The sequence below is a fragment of the Triturus cristatus genome, chromosome 2_1 (genome assembly GCF_964204655.1).
Source record: "Triturus cristatus chromosome 2_1, aTriCri1.1, whole genome shotgun sequence".
In the NCBI taxonomy this organism is placed as follows: Eukaryota; Metazoa; Chordata; class Amphibia; order Caudata; family Salamandridae; genus Triturus; species Triturus cristatus.
Genome location: NC_140581.1, coordinates 876,408,784 through 876,424,793, shown reverse-complemented (window position 1 = coordinate 876,424,793; position 16,010 = coordinate 876,408,784). Strand labels below are relative to the sequence as shown.

At 43.2% G+C, this 16,010-nt stretch overlaps 1 protein-coding gene across 2 annotated transcripts in view; it reads right to left on the bottom strand.

The window, feature by feature from the left end:
• Window positions 1-16,010, bottom strand: part of GDA (guanine deaminase) — a 700,191-nt gene that overhangs the window by 21,111 nt on the left and 663,070 nt on the right. For both annotated transcript variants that reach the window (XM_085633026.1, XM_085633025.1), the window contains exons 12-14: window positions 11,389-11,535; window positions 5,303-5,421; window positions 79-106 (exon numbers count right to left, since the gene is read on the bottom strand). In XM_085633026.1, coding sequence (XP_085489152.1) covers window positions 79-106; window positions 5,303-5,421; window positions 11,389-11,535 — 294 coding nt within the window. The remainder of the gene's footprint in view (window positions 1-78; window positions 107-5,302; window positions 5,422-11,388; window positions 11,536-16,010) is intronic.

Below are 16,010 nucleotides of genomic sequence, written 5' to 3'. Positions count from 1 at the left end.
TTCTACTACCTCTCTTTGTAGCTTGATGTACTTGTGTGTGTCTCGCCTATATTTTTATTGTTTAGAATCAATACATACCTAGATAAAGGAATTTCTGGATCACATCCTGAAAAGATAAAAGGCAAACAAGAGAGTTAGACACGGACAGCTTTTCTACAATACACTTCGAGGCATATTCAGAGGAAATATTTTTACATTTTGTTGCAAGTTATATTGATGAGCAAACCAAATAAAAATGTCTGCCTTCCTCAATGTGAATGATGAAACCTGACCATCCACTAATTTGTAGTATTAATTGAATAGAAATATTTGATCTACTTGTTTACTTAAGAGGTTTGTAAAACTGTCACTCAGAATGCAATTATCTGAGGGCACATTTCCTTCAAGATCATTTTGTTCTCATATTGATTAACAAATATGTCTTGGATTTAAAAGGAGGATAAACGTACACAGTTGTCTCATGCACATAAACTAATTAGGAATTCAGAGCCCAATTCTTGTAAAACGTTGCTGTAATCATTTTGCATTCTTCAATGCACGTTTTAGATTTACACTCACTGTTCCTTGCCCACTCGCTGTTCTTTTAGCTCCACACCCTTCCGAAATGGAATAACTGTAATGTTTTTTAACCAGTTCTCACACTTGTGGTGACCTATTGGTCCTGAATGCACTCTAGTGCACCTAACCTGTGTCCTTAATTTGCCTGCCCCACCTACCAAAAACTGAGGCCCAGATTTATAAAGATGTCACGGATCACAGCACAGCACTCACAGTTGCTGTGCTGCGTTGCGTGACAGGGAGAGAGCAGGAAAGCACCATATCGGCAGGATCCTGTTCTCTGCCTAGCACTGGCACACAATTAGACTGCCTAGTGAAAAACACAGACCTTTACACCATTGTGCAAGTGTGTGGGCATGAGTCTAGCATAGGTTTCGTAGTGGAAGGGTACCAAGTACAAAATTCTATGCCTAGATACATTGTAAAAGTTTTCCTACTTCGGTACAGTGCAGCACACATGCAAAGAGGGAAAAGTTAGGATAAGTAGAAGCATTTCACCTTAACGCCTGCTTCAAAGAGGCATTATTGTTAGTAGGTAGGGTTTTGCATCAAAAACCATAGGTGACTGTATGAGAAACCCTATGTACCACCCATGGAATGCCTCTTTGATGCAGAATAATGCAAAGCAGAGCTTTGTCCTTCTTTGTGTTACTTTCAGGCATCTTTCTGTTATTAACATTAGTGAGGTGGCAACTTTTGTAAATGAAATTTGGGATACAATATTCATGGCAGAGAATATTCCTCCTACAATATTCTGATACCGAAAGAAGATGTTATACTTCCTAACAGCTCTGTTAGCTTAAGAATTATGTGGACAACGTGTTAAACAAGCAAACTATTTTCCATATGGTAAAACTATCCTAGGGACTCAGTTGAAGGAGGAAATTAGCTGCATATAAGATATGCTGGGCTTTAAGGAGCACAAGCCCTTTGAAAATAAGCAGATTCAGACACTATGGGCCTCATGTAGGAAGCCAAATACCGGTCGGTAGGGCCGAAATTCGGTAAATATCCCGTTACCGACCGGTATTAAGGCATTTGCGATGTAGGGGGCTGATTTTCTGGATTCGGTATTTACCGAATCGGAAATTAAGAAATCGGTAAAATACCGATTCGGTAAATACCGAATCCAGAAATGCTATGTAGGGGGCACTCAAGTGAGTGCATCATTGGTGTCTGGATTCGTTATTTACCACCAACTACAAGTTGATGGTAAATGACGAATACCTTTCAAAAAGCATTTTTGTGCCATTTGAAAAGTGCAATGTGGCAGACATACATGCCCTTAGGGCATGTATGTGAGCCACATGTGCACACATGCACGAATCAGGGGTGCAACAGGGTGTCAATGTGACACCCTGCCACCCATGATATGCCTCCCCTATTACCGATTCGGTATTTACCGAATCGGTAATGGTAACTGGCTTCCTATGGGCCTCCAGGCCCATGGGAATGAATGAGAAGGGATGCATTATTACCGATTCGGTAAATACCGATTCTTAAATACCGATATTTACCGAATCGGTAATAATTACCGATTTTTTTACCTACATTACATTTACCGATTCATAAATACTGAATCGGTAAAATTCGGTATTTAAGAATCGGTAAATGTTATGCTACCTACATATGGCCCTAAGTCTCGGATTTGCATGATTTTTTTTATTAATGGAGTGGAAAGAGGTGGGCATGACATGTTTACCGAGGTACCTTTCCCATTGTTACTCATTAATATGGGTTGAAGAGTTGTTGATTTGAGTCCCTATACTGGCGACTTTGACGACATTCCCTTTGCTGCCATCTGAGGAGGCTTCAACTACAGATCCAGGCAGTGGTGCTGGAACAATTTTCAGAGTGGGGTTGCTGTCCTCAATGTTACATCACTAAAGTCATAGGAATTGTGAAAAAGCCACGCACCGCAAAGAAAAGGTAGAAAATGAGGCAAACCGATTCAGCAGGAGAATGATAAAGGTGTGGTATGGAGTCAGTGGTGCATTTTAAAGCACAATGTTGCAAATACATTGCCAAAGCATGGTGTGGTAGCACACTGTCATTTACAGACAGCATATCCATAAAAAGGGCCACTTAATTAGCCCAGACATGCATTTTTGCTGATAAAACTATAAAGAATACGAACATTACTGTGTGGAAATCATGTTTTAGTGAATATAGTTTTCACAACACAGTAAAGTGTCTTGATTTGTTTTGATGTTATTACAATCTTTGTTTTCATCACGCGTCAAGATTGAAAAAAAGTGCTTCATTTGTGCTTTCCTATATTCTGATATATTTTGAAATCTATGTACAGTTAATGTATAGGTTTTTAAGAATTGCCATTGTACAGCTTTTCCTTTCATCCCCCCTGCATCTCACAAGATTGTCATATCTGTAGTGCTCATTCACCTTCTGAATTCCAACTCAGTTCTTATGAAATAACGAAACGGACCATTGCAGCCCCAGGGTTAGTGAGAAAAAATGTACACAAACAGTATCATGAACATTTCAAAACGTATGAAAATGATAATTATGTTTAATAATGAGCTCTAACAGAAATACTCAAACAAATATTTTTCCTTATGACTATAAACAATCACATGCCACCCAAATATGCAACATCGTGTTACAAGTTATATATCAATTAGAGGTAGCAAGAACTAACAGCGGCACAAAAAATTGTTAATTCTCTTTTTTTCACAGGTTTTTTTTTTTTTAAACATAACGTTTTGAAATGAATTCTCCACCTGCCAAGGCCACAAACTGAAGCGGAGCCTACCCGCTTTAAATGTGGACCGTGTTCAGTAGCCACGGAACAAAGCGCCCGGCGACAGCTCCTGCGCACCCCCACCCCACGCAGCGTTGATCTGTAAGAGGCTGCTGCGGTGAGGGTGAGAAGGGAAAATAGAAAGCGTGCTGCCCGGTAACCAGAGCGGCGCCAGCACCCCCTGCACAGCGGAGGAAAGCAAGCGCGAAGTGCACACGGAGCAAGCAGTAGTGTGAGCGCTCATGTCGGTGCTAAGAAGGCGCGAGAGCTCCACACGGTAGCGAGCCCTGGAGCTGAAATTTCCGGCAGTTGCTCCAGCCCCTGCGCAGCCCGTGACATGAAAGGGCCTGCTGCGAGGGGCGGAGGGTATGCGATTTTGGTGCAGTAAGAACCAACATCAACATGTTATTCCCCCAAAACCCGGAATATGCTATAATTATCGTATCCGATACAATCCGAACACATTGGTGTCAGATTGTATCTGGTTGATAATTATTGCACCAAAATACTGGGCCGCTCATAATGAGATCCACAGAGTCTAGAAAGTCAAACATGCCACAACTTATAGGGTAAAAGGCCTGTAAAAAAGCAAAACCTGCAGAATGTGTTGTGTTAAATAAGGATTCTGCATGTTAGCAGCTATTTTCCAAGTAAAAATAAATGGAGTAGGAGTTAGTACCTAAACCTGAGTAATAGGGGCATATCAGCAACAGACGGCGATAAATATCGCAAAGCGCGCTTAGCGCTTTTATATTTATCACTGCCTATCGCTGTAATTTATCGCCCGGATAACGCGTTATTAACAACGCGTTACTCCAGAGCGATAAATTTTACATCAAAAGTGGCGTTATGTGGGAATATCGCTGGTAATCCAGCGATATTCCCACAGCGATAGAAGAAACCTTGATGATGGGGAGATGTGGATTCAGCCACTGAATCCACCTCCCATGTCATAGATAGGGTAGTCATGAAAATTAGCAGACGTAAAACACCGGCGATAACAGTGGTTAACGCTGTATTTTACATCGCTAAGGGTGTCCTGGGCCGTATTGTAAATACGGAGTAGGGCAGTTAAAGATCATTTTCCCTTAGTTTTTGCAGGGAACGCCTACTTTGCATCTCATTAGAGATGCAAAGTGAGGCGTGAACTAAACAGGAGCTGATTCAAGGAAACACGCGATAGCGTGCCCTTGTAAATAATGCGATAAAATTATCGCCGCTTTTCGGCCGAAAACGGCCGCAAAAGCGGCGATAATTTTGTATCGCCTCGTTGTTAATATGCCCCATAGTACCTACCATGTGTGTTAAATAGGTTTCCATACTCTGCCTCAATTGTAATGAGGGCACATGACACAAGGGCCCTGATTGCGATTTGTATGTTACTGGCAGATGCAAACTGCACGTAAACAATGGACCGTGCAGTAAAGCCCTACCATTAATGTGCAATTACAAGTTAATCCTCACTGAATGGGTAATAATATATAGACCGGGTATTTCCATGCCAAATTCCACAATGTATTGCCTTGTCTGTGTTGATTAATGTTTCAATTTCTGAGCAGGCTGTGTATGGGAGCAGAGGCCTCTGTGAGGCAGGAAATTAATTAGGCTGTCAGGGGCAGGGTACAAGGGAGGCTGATGTGAGGCGGGGCACCCTCTCCCAATGCCAGAGTAGAGGGCTGGGCGAGCCTGATGCCAAGGGCAGGGCTGGCCTCGCAGAATGAGCCTCATCTGATTTTACTGGCTGGGTTTACCAGCCGGTAAAATTGAGCCTGGTGTTCCTGAGCCCAAGATTTCAGGGCCCAAGATATCCGGGCATGGGAACACTGGGCCAGTTATAATTGGGCACAGCGATATCCCACCGGGGATACAACGCAGCACGACCTAAAACTCGGAGCCAAGGTAGGTGCACACCAAGTAAAACGACATACATGAACTACATCAACTCAATAAAAGTAGCATGGCACTTAGTTTTAAGATCAGTACCTCTTTTGTGTCCTCTTCAAAGACGTCAAATGGACTGCTTGACTCTCCAGGGCTGATAAGCAGTGCATCAAATTCTTTCCCAACTTCAAAATTCCCAATCATGTCTTCAAGGCCTAAAGCTGTGAATTTAAGCAAATATTCTTACTGGCTTTCCTTCTCAATATGCATGTTATAATATTCACCAAATAAAATATGTACATAGCCGCAGATTGATGTGTTCAATAAGTATTTGAGTGTGACTGCGTGAGTAGGTCATTAGAAGAGTATAGGAAAAGAAAAAACACAAGAGGTTTACTCTTCTACAGCCTAGCATTTATAACAACTTGACTCCAGCTAGCTGCAGAAGGGGACAGAACCTGGCCTGTCCTAAGATCAAGGCATCTCTGATTTTGACAGCTTGCCAAGTCTAAAGATACGCTCCAGCAAAAGGTAGGGACATGCATAAATCGGCAAACACATGTAATACAGTCACATTACAATTAAATATTAAAATAATAATGTATAAAAAATATTAAACATTTTTCTACTTGAAAAACAGAACATTGCAGAACAGGAAAAGGCGACATAGCACACTAACATACATTTGCATTTTGTGGAGAAGAAGACGTAGGCATTATTACGGAGACGCATTGAAGTCTATGCAAATGTTCAGAGACACTTCAAAATGCCCTTATGTGTAGTTGAGTGGGATCAGGTTGAGGAGACAGGGTAGCATGCAGGTGAAGGTTTGATACCAAAGAAACAATCAGATTACAACTTTGAAGAACATTTAGAGCTTGGGGCACTCAAGCAAGAGCAAGTAGCAGGTGATGTCCACAATGGCTTCTACAGCCGCAGTTAGGCTTAACTGAGGCACATGCATATATCTTGGGATAAAGAAACAGCTACAGGTGGAGAAGATAAGCTTGAGACTTAAGCACAATTACAGGGATACAGGGTCCGTGCAGTGGTGAGTTGGAAGCTGGTCAGTTATCTCAAGTTTGGCTTTTGATAGCAAATTTGCTGGTCACAGCATGGTTAAAGGAGTATTTATGCAGGAGTTCTTGATAAAGAACTTGAAAAAGAAAAATGCTTAAAAGCATATTAGCCATTTGAGCCTAACTGGTCTGAATACAGTTCCTTGATTTTGAGTCATTTCAAAGTCACTTAGGAATGTATATTTTGCTGTCAAGTGACGGAATCAACAAACAAATGATGGACGGAATGCTGACAATGCATACATTCTCCCCCAGTCAAGAGATCTGGGTTAAATCCATCGTTCTTTTGCCCACTACACCACCCCAGTTTAGACATGGCCATATGCAAATCAGTCTTGACCCTGTGCCTCATGGGAACAGTCCAGCCCGAACTGCCAAGCCATGTCTTCCCTGGACGAGAATCAAGCATCCTAGGACCGGTTTCTGGCTATCAGCCGTCATCAGCCAGGATAGCTTGACTCCAGTGGCGTAGTGAGCACGGGTCCCACGTCTGGGAATACCCATCCCACTTAGGGCGGAAAGCGTTACAACAAACAAATGATGGACGGAATGCTGACAATGCATACATTCTCCCCCAGTCAAGAGATCTGGGTTAAATCCATCGTTCTTTTGCCCACTACACCACCCCAGTTTAGACATGGCCATATGCAAATCAGTCTTGACCCTGTGCCTCATGGGAACAGTCCAGCCCGAACTGCCAAGCCATGTCTTCCCTGGACGAGAATCAAGCATCCTAGGACCGGTTTCTGGCTATCAGCCGTCATCAGCCAGGATAGCTTGACTCCAGTGGCGTAGTGAGCACGGGTCCCACGTCTGGGAATACACATCCCACTTAGGGCGAAAAGCGTTACAACAAACAAATGATGGACGGAATGCTGACAATGCATACATTCTCCCCCAGTCAAGAGATCTGGGTTAAATCCATCGTTCTTTTGCCCACTACACCACCCCAGTTTAGACATGGCCATATGCAAATCAGTCTTGACCCTGTGCCTCATGGGAACAGTCCAGCCCGAACTGCCAAGCCATGTCTTCCCTGGACGAGAATCAAGCATCCTAGGACCGGTTTCTGGCTATCAGCCGTCATCAGCCAGGATAGCTTGACTCCAGTGGCGTAGTGAGCACGGGTCCCACGTCTGGGAATACCCATCCCACTTTGTGGGCAAAAGAACGATGGATTTAACCCAGATCTCTTGACTGGGGGAGAATGTCTGCATTGTCAGCATTCCGTCCATCATTTGTTTGTTGTAACGCTTTTCGCCCTAAGTGGGATGGGTATTCCCAGACGTGGGACCCGTGCTCACTACGCCACTGGAGTCAAGCTATCCTGGCTGATGACGGCTGATAGCCAGAAACCGGTCCTAGGATGCTTGATTCCGGTCCAGGGAAGACATGGCTTGGCAGTTCGGGCTGGACTGTTCCCATGAGGCACAGGGTCAAGACTGATTTGCATATGGCCATGTCTGAACTGGGGTGGTGTAGTGGGCAAAAGAACGATGGATTTAACCCAGATCTCTTGACTGGGGGAGAATGTCTGCATTGTCAGCATTCCGTCCATCATTTGTTTGTTGTAACGCTTTTCGCCCTAAGTGGGATGGGTATTCCCAGACGTGGGACCCGTGCTCACTACGACACTGGAGTCAAGCTATCCTGGCTGATGACGGCTGATAGCCAGAAACCGGTCCTAGGATGTTTGATTCCGGTCCAGGGAAGACATGGCTTGGCAGTTCGGGCTGGACTGTTCCCATGAGGCACAGGGTCAAGACTGATTTGCATATGGCCATGTCTGAACTGGGGTGGCGTAGTGGGCAAAAGAACGATGGATTTAACCCAGATCTCTTGACTGGGGGAGAATGTCTGCATTGTCAGCATTCCGTCCATCATTTGTTTGTTGTAACGCTTTTCGCCCTAAGTGGGATGGGTATTCCCAGACGTGGGACCCGTGCTCACTACGCCACTGGAGTCAAGCTATCCTGGCTGATGACGGCTGATAGCCAGAAACCGGTCCTAGGATGCTTGATTCCGGTCCAGGGAAGACATGGCTTGGCAATTCGGGCTGGACTGTTCCCATGAGGCACAGGGTCAAGACTGATTTGCATATGGCCATGTCTGAACTGGGGTGGCGTAGTGGGCAAAAGAACGATGGATTCAACCCAGATCTCTTGACTGGGGGAGAATGTCTGCATTGTCAGCATTCCGTCCATCATTTGTTTGTTGTAACGCTTTTCGCCCTAAGTGGGATGGGTATTCCCAGACGTGGGACCCGTGCTCACTACGCCACTGGAGTCAAGCTATCCTGGCTGATGACGGCTGATAGCCAGAAACCGGTCCTAGGATGTTTGATTCCGGTCCAGTGAAGACATGGCTTGGCAGTTCGGGCTGGACTGTTCCCATGAGGCACAGGGTCAAGACTGATTTGCATATGGCCATGTCTGAACTGGGGTGGCGTAGTGGGCAAAAGAACGATGGATTTAACCCAGATCTCTTGACTGGGGGAGAATGTCTGCATTGTCAGCATTCCGTCCATCATTTGTTTGAAGTGACGGAATCAAACACACTATTTTCACTAATGTCCAGGTTCCATTGTGTTTTTTGCACTGCACACAAAGTAAATATCTCCCTACTTTGAGGATGTCATCTGCTGATCATACAAAGAGGCGAGCTGGGGTAAGCTAGCAGTTCCGGCACTGAATCTGCAAAAACCTTCAAATAAAAAAGGTCATCCTCTTTATATTTGGAATGCCAAGTTTGTTTGCATACTGGTCGGGGGGAAAATAAAGAAGGAAGTAAAAAAAAGCAGTATTTACATTTAAACTCCCATAGGAATTTTTGCTCATCGCTACAAAAAAAAAAACCCTGAGGAGAATTACACAAAACTACATATACATACAGAAGAGTGCCTTACAAAATTGTGTCAGGGGCGCCTTTAAAGGGGTAAAAAGTACAGAAATCTGTCAGTCCTCAAACTAGTGTTTATGGATCCTATAAGGGTTTTGCAAACCCCGCGAGGACCCAGGAGGCCCAAGAAAGGCCTACAAATCCTTTAGGTTTGCAAACTCAGATTTTGGGGAAACAATCCACCTTGCCCAGGAAGGCATGGGGTCGTTGCCTGTCCAAAGCCAAAGGCCATGTCCAGGGTGGCTACCTGCCCAAAGGGGGACTGGTTGCCACAACGTTTTGTGCATATTCGTCAAATGGATTAAGTTCTAAGCAGGGCCATTGAAATTATGCGGCAGGGGAGCACCAAATAATGGGGTTCGGTTGACAAAATTATTCAGAAAGCAAGGCAATTTATGCACCATAATGTGGCACTTTTGTGATAGCATTACTTGATTTCGTTTTAATTTGTATACATGGTAATAATGTTTGGGCAGGGATGAATGGTACCAGTTTAAAAACCAAATACAGAAAGAAGCAACTGAAAAATGACTAGTTAACCTTTGCGAAGTGCCTTCTAGTGTGCGTGTACACGCCGCAACGCTTTTAACAACTTCTGACACATTTGAGCCAGAACAAAATATTATTTTCGTTAAAATCGGCAGATTATGCAGCAGATGATGGATAATGTGGCAAATGCAGTAGATCCATAATTATGTGAAAAACGCTTGACAAATCACTTAATTTCAATGGCCCTAGTTTTAAGAAAATTAATTCCTGTTTCAAGATAGCCCTACAATTAACCATTTGAACACCAATCAATATATTTTATGTCAAAAATATCTAAAAAAATATTCAACGGATTTACACCAATCCAAGCAAAGACACACCTCTGAGCATGGCTCCACTTTCAAGCCAAGTTTGGTGGCATTTGTTTAAGAAATGTTGCTGTAACTACGTGCAAATTTTCCTATGGGAGTTAAAATGAAAAACGCTTGTTTTTTAACTGGCCTTTTATTCTATTTCCTTTGTACAGTTGCATAAAACTTAGCAAGCCGAAACCTCGTCACAAATGTTATTAGATTGGATGACCCTTACAGCTTCATCAAACCCTCAAAGTTTATTTGTAAAAATAGACCAAATCAGCAAAAGTGGTGAGAAAGACAGATTCATTCAGTAATTACTACAGTGCACTGAAATTGATTTTTTGATAAATATTACAAAAAAACTGTGAATGATCGTAATAGCATTTCCCTAACCCAATTTGTGAAAAGGGATTTTTAATCATAAATAGGGTGCCCAGTTTTGACGGCAACAAGGCCCCTTAGAAGCGATTTAGCTAATGTTTGAATAGGGTTTTCAATATGTTAAAATGATATCTATTGGCATGTGGTGCAGCAGTTTATTAGGCTACAGCTAACCAAGAAGTAAAATTGTAGGCTTGAACCCATACTTTCAGAGGCATACAAGTTGGCAGTGTAAGTGTACACAGCAGCCCACATGTGACGTTTAACTTTCATGTGACTGGTGCATTTCCTGTGCCAATTTACTGTAGTCTTACTTAAGAACTAATTAAAACAGTTGGGGTAGTTAATTTTAAATAACATTTTAGAGGTCAGACATTATGAATTGGGAGACTGAATAGTAGTCTCCTCTCATAGTGCTCAGAGTTAAAAGTCCAGCAAATCTATTCTCAAAATGAGAAACAATCCATGGTGACCACAAAATTGGTTAATTATGTGGTTATGAGATCTTCGAAGTGCAGATTTAAAGTGGGACAGATAACTCCTCTGGTACCTGGCTTAGAAAGCACTGGCCTCAAATCCAAAAGATTAAACACCATCAAAAATTCTTCAAATGAAAGCGGAGGAAACACACACCTTTGGCTAAGGAATGTTTTTGTGTGAAGCGCAATTGTAATATATAAAAGCACTAAAATTGGCTATCTTCTAATTGTGCGTGATAAACATAATTCTCAGAGGATTAACTTTTGCTGAAAATGTAGGGAAAGGGACTCAAATTGGCAAAAGGAATAATCTTTAGTGTATGAACTGTACTAATGTTATAGATAGGTGCTCACATGGCAAAAAGTGGTACAAAGGTAATTATCAATTCAGTAGAAAAAGACTTGGATATATGTAGATTTAATATTTACGGTAATAATTTTGTGAAAAAACTTAATGTGACACTAAACACTATTAACACATATATAAATATAATAAATTCTTATACCTTGACTTCCTCCAAGAGTTGCTAGTCTGAAGACTTCCTGGAAGGTAAGAACTTCAACACTAGGATCTTGAATGAAGAGTATTTTCGACGTGTCCATAGTTCTCCTGATAGCGTCCAGAATAGAAGCTGAATAGCCACCAGCAACATCTACATAAGATTTTACATGTTAGTTGCCCGAAATCAATGGTACATAACAGGAGTCAAATGAACTTGTGCAAAAATAATAGAATGGCATTGAAACATTGTGACGTTAGTGGAATAAATGGGAAAGAAATCAGAAGACTTATAGCATTAAACCACTGTAGTCATCTGGTACAAGAGACCCATGCTATTCTACTGTAAAATATGTATGCAACCTGCCTTTTAAACAAAATCATCATATATCATGCTGTGAAATACCATCTGCAAAGGTGTGGGCTGAATGAGAAGAGCTCATAATGATTGGCCCAGTTTTTTTCACCACCCTGCGCAAACTCCTGAGGTGGGGATGCCTGGTAAATACTGGTATGTGCAGATATTGTTGCGGAATGCACCAAAATCTGCGTTCCATGTCTCATTTTAAAAAGACTGAGGGCCTGATTATGAGTATGGCGGTCCACGGATGGCCAGACTCATGGTGACACGGCTGTGGTGGTCCAGCCACCGCCGCAACGGTGGTCAGACCACCCCATTATGAGTTGGGCGATCAAACTGCCACTGCATCGCCACAACCGATAGGTATCATATATCCCTGGCACTGGTACGGCGGTCTTAAGTCCACAATATGCTTGGCTGGACCGCTGCGGTCCAGCCAAACACATTATGAGTTTCGTCTCTGACATGGTTTTCATGAACGTACCTCCTCCAAGAAAACCATGGCGGTGAGGAAACAAAGGGGCCGTAAAGGGCCCCCTGTTGCCTCTGGACTATGGGGTGCATGCAGGGGGCACATGTTGTGCCTCCTGTGTGCATGTCCACCAGTACCTGCACGGCATGGACTGCACCAGCTCATGCTGAGCAGGTACTGCCTTTGACGTTCCCAAAGAACTGCCCGTCAGTGAATGAAAAAGTCATAATCTGGTGGGCGGGGCGCACATGGGTTTGGTGGTCCTGGAGCAGAGCGATGGTGTGGCGTCCGATCCAGGACTACCAAACTCGTAATCGGGCCCTGAATGTGTAATAGGCGATAATTATAACACATTATCACAGATCCTGCGGGTACTGAATTTTTACAGGTGTGATAATTATTGCATCCTCTCACTCGTATTAAGGTGTTTTGCATACAAACCACTCTATTGCCACCATAATGTATGATATGAAACAAAGTCTTAAGTCCATGCAAAGGGGTGGGCGGTCTTCTTGTGAGATGCAAAACAGATATTGTCATGATGATAACAAATAAAACAAAAAATCCATCACATTTGACTGGAAGTCTTGCAGCTGCTTCAAAACGCATTACCAGGAGCAATGCTATGGCTTATTCCTTTTTTGTGGTAGGGTACTCGGGAGACCCTGCTACTTGAGCTCTTCAGTAGTACCTTCTCTTGCCGCTCTGTGGGGATACCTGTGATTGACTAGGCTGAGGTTGATGTGGACGGTGCAGTGGAATAAAATGAACTTTACTGCCCTGCAAATTGCTTCCTTTTGTGAAAAATGTACTCCCTGCCTCTAATGCAAGCTTGCAAGGTATCTTGCGTCTTGGAAACAAACGCATTTTCTTTCACCATTTGTTAATTCAAGGCCAATATTGATATTTTAGACCACAAGTATGTGAGCGTTAGAGGTGCTTCTTTCGTTTCCTGTGTCACTGAACCTTAGACACTAATAATCAATGGGGCAGCTATACCCTCCTTTCTCAGAGTCTTTGCATGTTCCCTTCATCCTGGTCCTCAGTTGTTCTCATGAACTCTACAATTTCTTTCTACATGGCTTATGCTCCAATTGATGTTAGTGTCAATTGAATCATATGTTCAAGTTTGATGAGGGTCTCCACCTCAGTGAATGCCCCGGCATTGCAGTGCTCACATCAATGAATTTCAGGTGTTGCAACTGATGGCACATAACTCATTATTATTGTGAATCTGACCATGGGAGTTGACATAGTTGTGGTTATGTATTTTTTTTAGCATTGAATTGTGTTTATTGGTCATTAAAAACCATAAACATTGTTGAAATATACAATTAGCATCACAAATAAATTAGTAAAAGAGGGAGGAAGAACGAAAGAAATGATAATCAATCATAAGACACCTCATGGCAACATCTAAAAACCGGGTCCCCTCACTCATATAACCTTCCTTATTATAGGGCCAGGGTGCCTAATATTTAAAAAAATATCAAGGTGCATTTCTTCTCAAACCTAACAGTCATTGTCCCCAGGACACCAACGACACACATAGACGTGCGTCCATGCTTACGATCATGTGAGGTTGTATGGGCACGTAGAACTAGGGCATCTAACAATTAATCTTTTGCTGTTGCCTGTTTACAAAACCCAACACTTGCGTGCAGGGGTACGCGTAAAGTGCGATAGTGCAAATATTCAGTCATGGTAAGATCATGACCAGTAAGGTGGGATAGCGAACCAATGAGCCCTGGTCCACTCCTAGCTGCCCGCCATAACAGTGCAAGTATTTAATGATATAAGCTTAACAAAGCCCTATGCTTGCATGCAAATTGCACGTAGAGTGCAACTGTGCAGGTGATCAATCATGGTGAGATGCGGACCCAATACGGCAGGGTAGGGAGTCACTGGGCCTGGTTTCTAACTAACAGCCTGCCATAGCATGGTTGGATTCCACAGACCCTATTACTGCAGACCTACAGGTACTAATACCTAATGCTTTGAATTCCTTCCTCAACAGGAATTTCCGCTGATGGCCTAGTGTTCCTAGGCACATACATAGGACATGCTACAGCGTTTCTTCTATCTGGTGATACAAGCGATATTTCAAGTCCCCCCTTTGACCTTTTTCTTCCTGTCACTTTGGAATGAAGTTCAAGGTTGGAATTTATCCAAGTATCAGCTATCAGCGAGTAGTTTCTGCTTGATTTTCAGGGAGTAGGTGGCCACTAATAAGGGAAGCTACTTTTGATTGTCATAAGATTTCAACACCAGCCACCCATGAGACAATTTTGCCACTTCTCCTTTGTCCTATCAAAGCATCTTTGCAGTTTATTACATTTGTTTACTGCCCTTCTAAATACTTTGTCCAATGTGTGTAAGCTTCGAGGTATTTTTTATACTCACCCTTTCCTCTTTGGAGAATGATTTCAGACCAGAATCCTCGGCTGCCGACCTCAATTTGTAACAACATTTGACATATGCTCCGGTCCTAGAAAGAGTCTGCTTTATCAATGAAAACTCCAACCTAAGTTGGGCAGGAGATGTAGAACTTGACAGCTGAAGTACTTGCTTAAAGTTTCTTGGTATGATTTTATCCAGTAGACTATCCTCTGAGCCCATCCTCATTTCACCTCCATATGAGAGGGCAGGTATCTGTTTTGCCTTCATTACTGCAACCCATGGCCGAAGATGGTGCTTTGGTTCTTTGTAAACCCAGTCTGGTTTAGCAGGAGCCTGCTTGTACCTGACAAACATGCTTTTTGGTCCTGAAGCAGCAAAGTGGAAAAGTACTTGAGGTCTGCATCCAGTAGCACAATTAAACAATATTTACTTGGTGATAAAGCTGCTCCACCTTTGAAGATGGGGTGGATAATAAAGCCTTTCCCGCTTCCAGGGGTAAACCTTTCCACCAGGATGATGTTAAACATCTCAGCCAGGAAGCTAGCCCACTGTGATGTGGAATGTATAAAGAGTGCTTGCAGGCTTCTGTTTGGACCAGGGGCGCAGTCATACCGGTATTTCTCACTGATTTTAATTATTTCTGCGGTCATGTACTCTAGTTGGGCAGCAGCGTAATTTATCCTGTTATTTCACTGAGATCACTATAGACCAGCTGCATCATGGGTTCTTCCTATGAAATGGAAGTTCAAATGCTCAACCCAGCCATCCTTGCATATGTTTTTTTGTGAGCTGCGCTTGGACCTCTGTTGATTTCGTGGTTAAGCTTCCAGAACTTCTTTGAGTCGTTTGACTTTGAGACATACAGGAGTTGAGCCCACAGGGCTTCTTGCTTGGTTCTTTTGAAGGCCCATACCTCCTTTTTCAGTAACCTTCCCTGCTTTTTCAGAGCCTCTAGCATGTCTGCGTCCTCAGAGGAGCTTCATAGTTGCCTAAGCATTCTGCCTACTTTGGCTCTCTTCAAGTGGATAGGCCTCAGAAAAACCCTGGCCTTGTGGCGCCCAAGATGCTCCCCTAAGTTGTTGGTGTTGTGGTTATGACAGAGTCCTCATCTGCCGTACAGACTGTGAAAATTGCCATACTAGTGACACCAGTTGCATCACAGGGGCAGATGTGGTAGCAGATGGGCCTGCATCAGTGATGCTGTATGTTGTTTCACAAATTCCAAAACTGTTTTATTTACATCCAAACTTCTAAAATTGTGGCTTCACTCATGTAAGGTGCTGGTAGAGTTGAGACACTCTTGGATGATGCTGAGAGAGTTGCTGGTCTGGGTGGTATTGTGGGGTTCCTCGTGCCTAGTGGTGCTTCTGAGGCCTTTTGTCGGGTCTTGTGGAGG